Source organism: Brachyhypopomus gauderio, chromosome 20, assembly GCF_052324685.1.
Source record: "Brachyhypopomus gauderio isolate BG-103 chromosome 20, BGAUD_0.2, whole genome shotgun sequence".
In the NCBI taxonomy this organism is placed as follows: Eukaryota; Metazoa; Chordata; class Actinopteri; order Gymnotiformes; family Hypopomidae; genus Brachyhypopomus; species Brachyhypopomus gauderio.
Genome location: NC_135230.1, coordinates 10,301,917 through 10,316,787, shown reverse-complemented (window position 1 = coordinate 10,316,787; position 14,871 = coordinate 10,301,917). Strand labels below are relative to the sequence as shown.

Genomic DNA, 14,871 nt, shown 5'->3' with positions numbered 1-14,871 from the left:
ATGCATTGATTTGAAATTATCAGTTATAATGGATCAATCGGTCCGTTCTGTAATTACAAGTTCGTCTGTAATTACACAGTGAAAGTGACTTGTGCAGAACTCAACGGACTCAAGTCAAATGTTTCTCTGGACTTTATTCAAGCGTAATTCCTCTTAATTCAACTTGTACAACCTCTTAAATACATATTTACACATATACATTGGTAGCAGTCACATATATCTTAATAACAATGACGTGAAAATCGAGAAGACGGGGATATATAGACGGTTTCACAATATTGAAGATGATAAACGTAAGACGAAGACTTTGATGTGCACAGCGGTAAACTCATAGTAAATGTACAGGCCTAAACGTAATCGTGTCCTGACTGGCCCAAAGAATACAACTTAATTTGTGTAAGAGCTTGGTGGTTCATTTATGGACATTTTATTTCACAATTATTTGCGCTGATGATTTTATTACTATCTGAAAATAAAACAAATTATTGGTATATGATTTTACACTTTAAGTTATATGTGAAAGTACAAGACAACCACTGTGAGTCCATCAAAAATGTAAATAAAAAAAAAATCAATTAATAATAATGAGCAAAACGTGAAAAATGCAGACCAATGAAATCTAAACAGGCTTCAGATAGTGATGAAATACATTTCATGAAAACATGAAAAAAATATATAACAGTATATATACTGTTATTTTAATGGAAAAAAAATGAGGTAAAAGTATCTGTACAAATCTTACTATACAGGAAATTATTTAAAATATACAGCTGTTTATGACTGATACGTACACCGAGCAGGACTGGCCCTTTCACAGTTGTTTTGATTGCGAGGAACAGGGCATGACAACAACAATCTATATCGGATCTCACAATATTCATGTCTTCCTGCAGCCGAGCAAGGGGAACTGGGCTGTAAGAAAAGTGGATCCTTCCTGAAAATGGGGCATGCTGAACAGTTCAGTACCAGTAAAACCAGTATAACCCAGCGGAAGTATATGGGTCACAGCTTCTTGTCCAGTGGATAGTGTTTTGCTTTCAGAACCAGTGTCATCGAAGTGCAATCGCCATGGCAGCCAGGTGAAGGTGATTTGGACAGATGTAGACCCCGTCTGCCCGACATTCAGTGAAAACCAAGAAATGGTCACAAAGTTGCTTTCCTGAGTGCCATGCGTGACGTTTCTCTTGAAATGAATAAGCTCAGTGTGAAAAGTGCAATGTCATCATTTAACTTTTTTTTTTCTTTTTAAAGAGCAAAACTGGCTCATTAATTTTTCAATCAGGAACAAGGAGGAGGTGAGATTGAATCCATGTCTTAAACTGATATGATTTGCGTTCTGGTTCTAAACACAGTACAGGAAGGAGCTGTTTCAGCAGAAAGTGCAATGTGTAGGAGCTGCCACTAGGTGGGGCTGTTGAAGCAGGCTTTAGCCACAGGCCTCAGGGTTTGATGTCCGAGAAGCTGGTGTAGGTCTCGCTGCAGCTAGAGGAAGTACTCAGGTTGCCTGACCCACTGCCTTCTGATGAACAAGATAAAGAGACACAAGAGATAAAGAGTAATTTTCAACACAAAATGTTTTTTTTGTCTGTGACTAGGGTTTCCAAATTGGCCAAGGTATTATAATAATTCCTGAGATTTTCATGTCTGTGCAAAAAATGTGAAATTTTGGTCACAGTCGATATACACCATAAACAAAATCCACCTATGAAGCAATCTGAAGTAAAAAAAAATAAAAAATCAGACACAATGACCTTTGGAAAACAGACATGGCCTTTTGTTGTCCCAGGTGAAAGGTCGGCGGTACTGAGGCCCCAGTAACTCACCTGAGCTGGTGAGAGACTGTGAGGACTTGGAGCCCCCGATGAGAGTTAGGAGGTTTGCAGCAGACACACAGCCCTCTTTACTGCTGCTGAGATTCCTCACCAACCTGCAACATTTCACACACACTGAGACCTGCAGGCACGCAGCCATCATGACAGCAGCACTGACGCGTTCAACCATGTAGGACTAATTCACCGTGCTACTTTATTATTATCCCCAGAACTACTCTACACACTCGGCCCACGATTCAACTCAGCCAAGCCGGTACTAATTTTGTTCCATTCCACCTGTTTTGTGAAAGGAAGTGCCAATACACATCAGCGGCTACCAATCAGAATCGAACAAACGTGACCATGGCAACTATTCCTGCCTTAGACTTTTTCTTCATGAGTCTCGTCAGAACTGCTAGTGTCCATTTAACGAACACTCAAGATGTTCCGCTGGTGTTTAACGAACACTCATGATGTTGCGCTGGTGTTTAACGAACACTCATGATGTTGCGCTGGTGTTTAACGAACACTCATGATGTTGCGCTGGTGTTTAACGAACACTCATGATGTTGCGCTGGTGTTTAACGAACACTCAAGATGTTCCGCTGGTGTTTAACAAACACTCATGATGTTGCGCTGGTGTTTAACAAACACTCATGATGTTGCGCTGGTGTTTAACAAACACTCTTGATGTTGCGCTGGTGTTGAATGACGTACCAATGGCCGTCACTTCCCTCGCGGACGAGCTGCACGGTGTCTCCACTCCTCACCGTCAGCTCCTGAGCTCCTGCTTTATCATAGTCGGCCACTACCACATACCTGCCGGGAGACTTTTCACGTCCCCACACGCGCGCACACACACACGCACACACACACACACAAGCCAAAAAATGTGTTATTTATTGTGAGATATTATTGGCTATTATTCTGTTGTGCTGCTAGCTCGTCAATGCTACATTTGAATGCAGTGGCCGAATATCAAATGATACATCTGCCTGCAGTAATACCAGTAATGCCAGTGATACCAGTGTGCCATGACAGCATTTTAAAACAAGACCCATGGCTCAATGCCCCACCCTGATGACTCACCAGCTTCTTGCCCTCATCCTCGGGGTCGGAGTTCGAGGGGTCCTCGGCGCTGGAGTAACCGTCGTTCTCCTCGGAGGCGTCCATGGAGAGAGAGACCTTGTTGAAGCCTGCTGGAGGACAGGAGCAAGGCATGACTAATCAAAACGGATGCAAGCAAGGTGGATTCACATTTTTTGGATACTACAATCAAAGTAGAGAAGAGACAGGGGGATGATGGTGAAGGAGAAAAAGGTAGAGAAGAACAAAAGAGGAACAAGCCACTCCCTCAGATCCAACACCGGCTTGAATTCTGTGACTCTGGGTTGTTATTTTGTTGAAAGGTGTGATGTAAATTCTTATCACACACTGGTGTTTAATAACCATCCATGTTTACAAAATACCTCACAATAATAACGTGGTGACTGTACGAGAAGCAAATTCGAGACTCAAAATAGCAGATGGGTAAAAATACCCAGGTGTTGTTGTTTATTGCTGAGGTGCTGTGTAAAGAGCACAAGCCATATAACATGTACAATTAGTTTCATGCTAACAGGCACTGCTGACCTGATGTTAGCTTGCTCGGGCCGGACCGTTCCCTTTAAAAGTGAGAACATGTCCTTCAGGCCAGGACACACTCCCAGGACACACTATGGTGGGGGCGGTCTACAACACCAGTTAGATGGTTCTCAGGACACCCATGACTACCAGGGCCTCAACGTCCTGTTTATTGGTTTTTGTTTTAAAGTTACTTCAGTGTAGGATTACCACATATAAACTGATTCCACTGTTTCAACACATTAGTGTTTTCACTAATGGCTCAGAAGTGAATCAGGTTTCATGCAGTGCATTATGTGGAAGTAATCATTATTTGCCGAATGGTGCCGCTGCTATGCACGTTTGACCCGTGACATCACAAAGTGAGGTCATAGCCCGTAACCACCAGGAAGTGAGGTCATAACCCATAACCACCAGGAAGCCCATAACAGTTCACACCGCATGCAGAAAGATTCACATGGGATTTGACGATCCTTTTTTTTTTTGTTTTGAGTATGACACAGACACAACTTGTCAAACTTCCCAGAAAGATTAAGACCTGGCCTGGATTAAAAACCATCACCGATATGGAATAAGCAGATTCATCAATGTGGAATAAGCCAATTCAGTCCACTTATTCATTTTAAGGGATACTTCAAGAACACTAACACTGCTACTAAATAACAAGTGGGTACCAGTTAGCGTACCAGCAGTGCGACAGAACTATTTGGTCTAGATCTTCACGCAATTACAATTTGAGAGCAAAAACACTCTGTGTAGCAGGTAAGCCACTTCTTTCTTGTGCATGTCACAGTGATGAATGGATTCAGTCCAATTTGAAGGAAGAGATAATAGTAAAAAAGTCAGAGGTCAAAGTTCACCCCACACCAGGCAACTGGCTTTACCTCGCCGCCTAGTCTGTAAGAGACTAGAGGTACTGAGCCATTTGACCCTGCTGAGGGCGATGATGGGGACGCCATCTGAGGAAGAGGCAACCATTCATTTACACGTTAATCAAACATCTGGCAACGTGAGGACAGTGTTGGGCCATGGAAGAATCCAACGGAAAAAAAGTGTGAATGAACAATGGTGATGAGACACAATAAACAAGCCAAGCCAAGCCAAATATAATCTTGAGTTCTATAAAATCTATAAAAACAAAAACAAAACAAAAGCACACGCACAAATCTCACGGGTCTTGTTCTTCATGTGTGGATGACTGAGTTAGCTGGACTGACCTGCTTCATTTGACATGAACCTAAAGTTGGCAGCATGAGTCAATGTTTGGCAAATCCTAAACACTTCCTTCTAGAAAAGTACAAGGGACTTGTGTATGTGTGTGTGGAAGGTCTGTTGTGGACACACACAAATGCAGACATATCTCCGATTATTCAGTCTGGCTGCCTACTCTCAGGGCGTTCACGGTAGATTAAGAAACAATGTTAAGATTCATCACGATTAGCAGATCTAGTAAAGTCATCTTGTATTTGACTGGCAGTGCACAAAGAACAGGGTGCGGGTGGAGACATGCAAATGTTTAAAACAAATGTTCATAAACAAACTGTTTCCTAGAAGCTAAGTGACCAATGAGGGACATGGAGGAAAGTCACATTTGAATGTGATTTAAAGGGCCAGTGTACCTCTGAAGCCAAACGGTGTGGGATCACTCTTAATCTCATGCCGTTTGGTTTTGTGATCAGGACTAGGGGGAGATCCTTGAAGCCAGGCAAACGGAGGCAGAGGAAAATAGAATAGGAATAAAAAAAGTGAAACAGTAGACAGGAAGGAAAGAGGGAAAACACGATGAACACGTTAGCTGTGAAAGATACTGTAGTAACTTGGGCCACTCTCCAAATGACTATGTGCTCCCTACAAAGTGCACTAGGATGTAGGAAGCTTAAAAAAAGAAATGAGACAAGCAGGAGATTATATTCTCTCACAGAAACTATTCTACTTAGGGTCACGAGTGTATGAGGTTCTAGCTATCTATCTCTATCTATCTATACGTCTATACAAAGCCATCCAAAGCTCCAATATACCTGGAGGGCAGAGAGTGATCATGGGTAATGTCAGGCTTTTACCACTGGGGGGCAGGTGCAGCTCTGTACCAGGAATTAAGTACAACATCACCTTAAAATTAATATAAGAATCAGACATTTTGTCTGATATGACTGCATTACTAAGTGCATGTTAATAAAAGAATCCACTGGACACTAATGGCCTGCACTAAAGGGCACAAGATGGCTGACTGATGGTTACTGGAGTCTGGCTGTACCTTTCTGACTCTTGAGGTTGCTGAAGCCCTGCAGTGTAAAACGCTTTTTGGCCACCGCTGCCCTGTCTGTGGAGGGGCTGCTTACTGACTCGTCTACAGGGCGTGGAGACAGGGCGACAGGGAGAGGCGAGAGAGAGACAGGGAGGGCAGAGAGACAGACAGGGAGGGCAGAGAGAGAGAGAGATAGAAAGCAAAAAGTGAGAAAAGAAAGGACAGGATCAATAAGAAGTGAAAGAGAGCAAACAAAACAGCAGGAAATGCATAAATACACACACACACACACACACACATATGTATACATATACACACACACACACACACACATATACATACATAGATACAGTCAAAGAGTGAAAGAGTAAAAACAAAGAATTAGTAAGGGCAGGAGGACCAAAGAGAGGAGAAAGTGAATTATGCCGAAGAAAAGAGCCCCCGGGTGCAGGTTAAAGCCCACGTGACCGCACACCATCATCCACATCAGAGATTAATGGGTCCTGTTCTGGCTTGTGACTTGAGAAGGAGCATATTTGCTTTACAACAGTTTATTTTTATGTGGGTTTTGTGTATGTGTGTGTGTGTGTGTGTGTGTGTAAAATAAAAAGAAACATAACATAGCTTGCATTTTTTCAATTCTGTTTGGACAATGAAAATTCATTATTGTCATACTATGATGACGCCTTGTGCCTCACCTTTGACCTTATCTGTGTTCCTCAGTGAGGGTGCCAAGATTGCATCAGGGACAACAAACTCCGCCCTTTTCTCCTCCCCTTTCCTCTGACTCTTTTGATTGGACCGGAAGGGGCTGAGACTAATGACAGCACTGTTGGAGGAGGGCAGTGAAGATACCTGCTCAGACGTCTTCTGCTGACTCGCCTCTGGGGGACACATAACACAGCACACGCACGTGTGTTTAGATTACAATTTACAACATATGAGAACAACAACAATCTGACGTCTGCTTCATTACTTCTAATATCTGCAGGGACATTATTGTAAGGGACAGGCAGATAAGGACGATCCGTCTCCCTCCACGTCTCTCTCTCAGGGTCTCTCTCACCATCTCTCAATTCAATTCAACAGTGCTTTATTTGAATGAATCTTACTAATCACACTGCTGCCAAAGCAAATGAACTTAAAAAGTGGAATAGATAAAATAAGTTATTCATGAATAAATTGGTAGTCTGTAATAATATTAATTACACCCAGAAACTTTTAGGTGCGTGTTTGTTCAACATTTATGTTATTTTAAAAGCACATTAGTTTCCTGGGTTTTTAAATAACGTCTCTCTGTCTCTCACCCCTGTAGGCCTTCAGCTGTCCAGTCAGAACTTTTCGGATTTCGTTCACCCATGCTGTTTTGATATCTGGTGTCGCTGCCTGAAAGCAAAAAAGATCCAGTCCAGGACGTATCGCCAAGCACTTGTGACCATTGTGGAATTATGTTTTCTTTTCGGGTGTGTTGCCATGGGGAAGATTGCGAGAGCGAACCTGGACGATGTAGACCTCCTCTCGTGAGTTGCACCATATCTCAAATTTCTTGTTATCTCCTTTAGCATTCTCCGTGATGCCCACCGCACTCATCTGCAGGGACAAGCAGAGGCGAATTCACCATTATAAACCTTCATGCTCACTTTACAAGTAAACATTATAAACCTTCATGCTCACTTTACAAGTAAACAAAACATTATAAACCTTCATGCTTACTTTACAAGTAAACGAAACATTATAAACCTTCATACTCACTGTACAAGTAAAGAAATCTAAGACCTTCCTACTCACTATACAACTAAACAAAACAAATCTTCATACCTACTTTACAATTAAGTGAAACGTAGACTTTCCTATTCACTTTACAACAAAACACTTACTGGTATATTTGTTTAATAGTAAATGTAGAACTGAAAACATTTAAGTTTTATTTTTGTTACTGTGATATACTTTGATATGAAAATATACTTGTTGCTACAGACAGACTGAGAGACTAATGTACTTCGGTAAAGGGCGAAGTTAGTTGAAAAGTGAGTTTTTAAAGCTATGGGAGTGTTTGAAGCAGCTAGAGCAGGTATATGAACAACGTCATGAAATTTGGTGTTTACAAACACCACCCTCTCAATGAGAGAAAGTCTTGTCAGGATTGTGTGAATTATTACATTTCCTCTCATTACTTCTACGTGCAAACTTGAACTGACTGGTGAATCCAAGCATCAGGTCCCAAACGTTAGGAAGGAGCTGTCCTTCCTCAACCTGAGCAGTCTTCACCAGCTCTGCTGCTGGAGACCTACGTCCCTGAAGACTTCAACGAGTCTTGCTGCGTTACTGAACTGCGGGTCTTGAACCGTGTTACTGATCGGGGCCTCCTGAAGCGAGAAGGTCAGCCTGAAGGTCGAGAGCTGGTGACTCACGCTGAGCGAGTGTTTGAAGCTGTAGGACGGGGCCTTCTCGTAGCCCTCACCGCTCTCCTCACGCCTCTTGCAGAAGAGCAGCGCTCTCTCGTGCAGGAACAGGTGCCTCTGCATGGGCTTGAAGCGCGCCAGGTCCTTGACCTTGACGTGACCTTTCTTATGCTCCGTCCACACGCTGAACGACCCCTGCATCAGCAGTCTGCCCAGCTCGCTCAGGTTACCCTTGAGACAGGAGGTCAAAGGTCAAAGCTAGATTTTAGACTTCCACAGTGTTGCTGATACACTTGTGTATATAGAAATGACCCTCCTGGGCCTCTGTACCTCATATCCAGTGATGGCAATGAGGTGCATTGAGTCATTGACTGCTTTAAGGATGCCAAGGATGGAGGCGAGCGCCTCCTGTAGGTCTTCTGAACCTTCACAGCCTTTGCTGTACTTCAACAACTCCTGTGTGTAGAGAAACCCAACACACACACACACACACACACACACACACACACACACACACACACACACACACACACACACACAAGCACGCATTCACATAAATATGTCATTGTGTATTTAATTACTAGATAGCATCATACTCACTAATACCAATCATTTAGTGGCACAACAAGATGCCCTTGTGCAAAGGGAACTCGATCAAAATCAGTAAAACAAATAAGTTAAAACGGACATTTGTGATGGAAGTGGGATTCTCCAAAGACTCTCTAAATGTCTTAAACACACGAGCGTGTTCACGTTGTCTACCTTGAGGAGCAGCTGATACTTCGTGATGCGCTGCACAGGTTTCAGCAGGTAGGAGTCCAATCCCAGCTTGTGTTCCAGTTTCTTCTGGCACTCCTAAAATATGCACGCACATGCGTACACACACACACACCTTAAATACCACAGTGGAACGAAGATCTTCAAAGAACTCTCTGCACACACCCCACATGCCGTGCCACTGTTCTCGCAACAACGGCACTGCAGTAGCTCATAAATAACACACTCCACACCCACTGCACTTCTATATGTAAAGAGTCATCACGAGCAGTCCAGCACACCAGTGTTCCCAGTCCAGCACACCAGTGTTTCCCAGTCCAGCAGTATCACTATAGTACACCAGTGTTTCCCAGTCCAGCAGTATCTCTATAATACACCAGTGTTTCCCAGTCCAGCAGTCTCACTATAGTACATCAGTGTTTCCCAGTCCAGCAGTCTCACTATAGTACATCAGTGTTTCCCAGTCCAGCAGTCTCACTATAGTACATCAGTGTTTCCCAGTCCAGCAGTCTCACTATAGTACATCAGTGTTTCCCAGTCCAGCAGTCTCACTATAGTACACCAGTGTTTCCCAGACCAGCAGTATCACTATAGTACACCAGTGTTTCCCAGTCCAGCAGTCTCACCATAGTACACCAGTGTTTCCCAGTCCAGCAGTCTCACTATAGTACACCAGTGTTTCCCAGTCCAGGAGTCTCACTATAGTACACCAGTGTTTCCCCAGTCCAGCAGTCTCAGTATAGTACACTAGTGTTTCCCAGTCCAGCAGTCTCACCATAGTACACCAGTGTTTCCCAGTCCAGCAGTCTCACTATAGTACACCAGTGTTTCCCAGTCCAGCAGTCTCACTATAATACACCAGTGTTTCCCAGTCCAGCAGTCTCACTATAGTACACCAGTGTTTCCCAGTCCAGCAGTCTCACTATTAGTACACCAGTGTTTCCCAGTCCAGCAGTCTCACTATAGTACACCAGTGTTTCCCAGTCCAGCAGTCTCACTATTAGTACACCAGTGTTTCCCAGTCCAGTAGTCTCACTATTAGTACACCAGTGTTTCCCAGTCCAGTAGTCTCACTATTAGTACACCAGTGTTTCCCAGTCCAGCAGTCTCACTATAGTACACCAGTGTTTCCCAGTCCAGCAGTATCACTATAGTACACCAGTGTTTCCCAGTCCAGCAGTCTCACCATAGTACACCAGTGTTTCCCAGTCCAGCAGTATCACTATAGTACACCAGTGTTTCCCAGTCCAGCAGTATCACTATAGTACACCAGTGTTTCCCAGTCCAGCAGTATCACTATAGTACACCTGTGTTTCCCAGTCCAGCCATACATACGCGTGTCTGCATGGCTGTTTACCTGGAAGAAGGCGCAGTCGGAGCACTGTCGCCATAGTGACTCAGAGCGAGGCTTGTTTTGACAGTACTTCTCGTAAATCTGAAGGTCCGTCATCTGAAGGAGAGAGCAGAGACAGACACGAAGACATCGTGAGTCACCACAAGTCCTGTAGGACAAGATCATGAAAGGGCATCCCCACCCACGAGGTGCCCACTGCAGGCTCCGCCCCTGTAAGCTCCGCCCCCTGTACCTCCCCACCCGCAGGGTCTCACCCGTTCCAAGAAGCAGCGGCCCACAAGTTCAGGATAGTCCGTGTAGGTCTCCAGCTCTCGGAGGAATGTTCTGGAACACACACACAAGTGTGACCATTAGCAGACTGGTCACAACCCCACCACCTCATAATATCCCAGTTCCACAGGTGTTCGCTGTCCCTTGTGTTGGGCATCCAGAGAGTCAGGGCAGGTTAAAGAAACACAGTCACCTCAGGACCTTTAAGGAACGGACGCAGTTCCAATCTTTAAATCTAGACTTAAGACTCACCTATTTACTCAAGCCTTCGGTTAATATTCTACATGTGAAGGTGTGGACTCATTGAGTCTACTGGTAATCTGAGATGATGAAGCTGTCATCCAGACATGTCATGTGATCACTCTAGTTGTGATAATGACTTGGGTGGAAAGTAATGGCCCTGTGACATGACTGTGGTCACCTCCAGACCCCTCCCTGGTTATGCTGCTATACATAAGCCTGGAGCTACATGATAATCACAGACACGTGTGCTATATGTATATGGTTGTTTAAATTGATGTTCACATACTTAACCTGTATTAATATCCTGGTTACCTGCTTCTACCAAGGACAATTCCGTACAAGTGCGTCGGAATCAGGCGGTCTGGTGGCTTGGAATCAGAACTATAACTGGAACTATAAATATGGACTTTAACTAGCTGGCCTGGCTAATGGAGGATGGGTTCCCTTTCGATTCTTGGTGCTCCCAACGTTTCTTCCTAATCCCCACCTAGGGAGTTTCTCCTTGCCACTGCCACCTCTGGCTTGTCCATTAGGGATCTGGACCCATGTGTTTTTGAGACACCATGTGTTGTAAAAATCGCTATATATAAATAAATGTGACTTTGACTTTGGGCTACAACTGCCCCTACAACTGCCCCTACGCGGAGGAGAACCCCCAGGTTCACACACGCTACACGAGGTTCTGGCGTGGTGAGGTCAGTGAGGGAGACGGACGCTCACTGGTTGTGGAAGTGGTAGATCTCAGCCATGTTGCCAAACAGGACGTCCCTCCTGTTGTGCAGGGTGGCAGGGATGAGGGGAGCCATGTTGGGGTTGTCCATCTCGTCGGCGTAGCCCTGGAGCACAGACGTGGACACACAGTGTCGGGGGTCTGCTGAAGTACGTGTGTGTGTGTGTGTGTATGTGTGTATGTGTGTGTATGTGTGTGTGTGTGTGTGTATGTGTGTGTGTGTGTATGTGTGTGTGTTACGTCTACTCACCTCCAGCACACACAGTAGCTCTTCCACATATGCTCTCTCTGTCTCCAACAGCTCATTCATTACGTGCCTACACACACGCGCGCGAACACACACAAACACAATTAGCCTGACCACTATCTATGGGGCATTAGGCTTTTAACACAGTCTTAGCTCCCATCATGCAGTGTGACGTGTGCAACAGCGCCCCCGGCTGTTCAGTGCAGCTGAGGAAGGTTAACGTGGAAAAGGTTCTGGTTTTATTGTGGTGTTTCCCCACCACGGCAGGCCCGTGCACACACTATCCCACCTCCCCTTTACTGGCTGAAGGCAGGCGTGACTCATCATTTTAATGACTCATCATTAGACAGGTGATCATTTATGAACTTTGACCCTTTGCTCTCTGCCAACAACTGACCGTCTGAGGACGGCAAGATTTTCTTCCTCTTCTGAGAGAGACGGGTGTCTGCTGCCATTCTGCAGAAGTGCATCTCCCTGGTAACACACACACACACACACACACACACACACACACACACACACACACACACACACACACACACACACACACACACACACACACACTTAGCTCTCCAGATACATCTTTTCTCAAACTTCTGACTACATATAGCTAGTATACAAATGTACTGCCATGTTTAGACAACATGCTTACTTTTTTACTGATGATATCAGATGTTTTCTCTTGTGCTACAGAAGACAAAAAAAAAAGTTAGCATTTAGCATACTTTCCATGCACCAGTAGCTACGCAAGTGGAAAAAACGCACATAAATGTTCTTACTGACAAGAAACATACTAAAACATCAGGGTATACCAAACAAAATAGTAATAGCTATAGAAGTAATCTTTCACGGGCAAGTTGCTAGCTGCCACTAGATGGCAGCAGAGGACAGCGAGTGGGAGTGGCCAGAGTAAGAGGGGGTGGTGACATTGAAGGGACACTGGCACTGCTGCATTGCAGGTAGTGCTAGCTGCTCCGGATGTGTCCGTACGGTGCAGCGCGCACAGATCGTTCAGATCGTTCCAGTCTCTGTTCAGCTACTGGGAACACATTAAGCCACGGTCTCCTTCCACACCACCCCCCCCCCACCCCCCATTCCGCACAAGAGCCTGAAGTCTTCCTCGAAATCCTCTCTGTATGTAAAGGGTTTTATGCTGACCTCATACATATCCGATATGTGCATCCAAAAGATAACGAAAATGAACGAACAAACGAACGAACAAACGAACGAACAAACGAACGAACAAACGAACGAACAAACGAACGAACGAACAGCTCCCTAAACGAGCTCATGAAGTGTGGGCGGGGCTGTGTACCGGAGGAGGACACGGGGGCTTTGATGATGGCTTCGGGCCGCGGGGCCACGGGCTGGACGGGCCGCGTCTGCTTGGCGGCGAGCTTCTTCAGGCTGAGCCTCCTCTTCTCGAACATGTCCTCCACGGAGCGCTGCTTATGGAAGACCCTCTCCACTTGCTCCTGCACCACCCCCATTACATTTGTGTGCACGTTAAGACTGCATCTTCAATAATGCTTTCAAGACAAGTCAGTGTGTCCAACAATGTAAGCAAGCGATACTGATGTGAGACATGCACTCTGACCCCCAGGAGTCATCACAACAGCACAATTAGCATATCTCATTTAAATAATGTAAATTATTCTAACGATTCCAAGTATTGTTTTATTAATGCAAAGGAACAGAGAACTTATCGAACAGTCAATGGACAATTTAAAATTTGATCCGCTTACTCGGAAGTTGGAGGTCAGCACAGACTCATAGTCCCTCCAGATTCCATTCACGTCTATCAGCTTGTGCTGATTGGCCGTATCCAGGTAACGCTCGATCTCCTGCAGGGCTGACTCCGCCCCATCCTGTGACTGACACTTGTCGACTGGCTGAGAGGCCAGAAGATAAATGCCCTCATCACACCACCTGGTGGCCTGGGTGGAGGTGAAGACAGGAAGTGATGTCACAATGACGAGGTGAAGAGAAACACGTGACGGACATTTGAGTTGTTTTATAATATCCATAGGAGAAAAAAAGATGTGGTCATTTTATTAGATTTTCGATTTGTGGCCCAGGTGGTCAGGTAGTCACCTTCTCCAGACTAGAGTGCAGCTCCACGGCTTTGAGCAGGTGGGTCTTCTTGGCATTCAGCACGGATGCCACCTCCTCACACACCACCCGCAGCTCCGAGCATTTGGGCAAGATGGAGTCCACAGCATAGTGGGAGCTTTCAATGAGAGTGTCGCCCTCACAGGCCAGGGCCAGAGCTTGGTCCAGCACCTCCTACAGGGGGGAGGGGTTAGGGAGAGGGGAGGGGTTAGAGAGAGGGGAGGAGAAAAAATATTTGTATCTTTGTAAAGTGTATGCGAATGTGCACATATGTATTGGAGTGTGATTGTTTGTGTGTGTGTGTGTGTGTGTGTGTGTGTGTAAAGGGAACAGTCCCATACTGCAGCAGTCACTGTGCTCCCCTCCAGCCTCCAGCACACATCAGCTGCACTGCTACACACACAGGGACTCTACCCCCCCTCGCTCTACCCCTCTCTCCCCCACTCTTCTCTCCCTCCTCTCCTCCCTCCCTCTCTCTGCCTCTCTCCCCCACTCTTCTCTCCCTCCTCTCCTCCCTCCCTCTCTCTGCCTCTCTCCCCCACTCTTCTCTCTCTCTCCTCTCCTCCCTCCCTCTCTCTCTCCCCCACTCTCCTCTCCTCTCTCCCTCTCTTTCACACCTGCTCTTTCTTTCCCCCTCCCCCCTCTCTCCCCTCCTCCTCTCTCCTCCTCCCTCTCTCTCTCCCTCCTCCACACTGCTGGTAGGTCGTTCTCAGAGAGCACATCTAGCTGACTGGGCTCGTCTGTGACAGAGAACAAACATGTGTGTGTGTGAATGTCTCCAGTCCCCAGGTGTGTGTGAATGTCTCCAGTCCCCAGGTGTGTGTGAATGTCTCCAGTCCCCAGGTGTGTGTGAATGTCTCCAGTCCCCAGGTGTGTGTGAATGTCTCCAGTCCCCAGGTGTGTGTGAATGTCTCCAGTCCCCAGGTGTGTGTGAATGTCTCCAGTCCCCAGGTGTGTGTGGCCTCCAGCACTATTTATGAGCATGGCAAGCCAGGAGATCAGCAGGTGCTTAACACCACACACCTACCAAATGGACCTGAACCATTCGCCTCCCAGC

At 45.7% G+C, this 14,871-nt stretch overlaps 1 protein-coding gene across 16 annotated transcripts in view; it reads right to left on the bottom strand.

Annotated features, from left to right (window-relative positions):
• Positions 1-109: 109 nt before the first annotated feature.
• Positions 110-14,871, bottom strand: part of mcf2la (mcf.2 cell line derived transforming sequence-like a) — a 55,565-nt gene continuing 40,803 nt past the window's right edge. For 6 of the 16 annotated variants that reach the window (XM_076983268.1, XM_076983259.1, XM_076983272.1 and 3 more), the window contains 22 exons: positions 13,797-13,988; positions 13,448-13,639; positions 13,018-13,177; positions 12,355-12,389; positions 12,100-12,176; positions 11,706-11,772; positions 11,446-11,561; positions 10,467-10,536; positions 10,216-10,308; positions 8,844-8,936; positions 8,412-8,537; positions 8,091-8,312; positions 7,177-7,269; positions 6,987-7,065; positions 6,378-6,563; positions 5,689-5,781; positions 5,054-5,128; positions 4,319-4,393; positions 2,901-3,010; positions 2,529-2,641; positions 1,824-1,927; positions 110-1,519 (listed from right to left, as the gene is read on the bottom strand). In XM_076983268.1, the coding sequence (XP_076839383.1) occupies positions 1,440-1,519; positions 1,824-1,927; positions 2,529-2,641; positions 2,901-3,010; positions 4,319-4,393; positions 5,054-5,128; positions 5,689-5,781; positions 6,378-6,563; positions 6,987-7,065; positions 7,177-7,269; positions 8,091-8,312; positions 8,412-8,537; positions 8,844-8,936; positions 10,216-10,308; positions 10,467-10,536; positions 11,446-11,561; positions 11,706-11,772; positions 12,100-12,176; positions 12,355-12,389; positions 13,018-13,177; positions 13,448-13,639; positions 13,797-13,988 (2,451 nt within the window). In that variant the 3' untranslated portion in view covers positions 110-1,439. The remainder of the gene's footprint in view (positions 1,520-1,823; positions 1,928-2,528; positions 2,642-2,900; positions 3,011-4,318; positions 4,394-5,053; positions 5,129-5,688; positions 5,782-6,377; positions 6,564-6,986; positions 7,066-7,176; positions 7,270-8,090; positions 8,313-8,411; positions 8,538-8,843; positions 8,937-10,215; positions 10,309-10,466; positions 10,537-11,445; positions 11,562-11,705; positions 11,773-12,099; positions 12,177-12,354; positions 12,390-13,017; positions 13,178-13,447; positions 13,640-13,796; positions 13,989-14,871) is intronic. The other 10 variants (XM_076983260.1, XM_076983273.1, XM_076983262.1 and 7 more) reach the window with 9 other exon arrangements.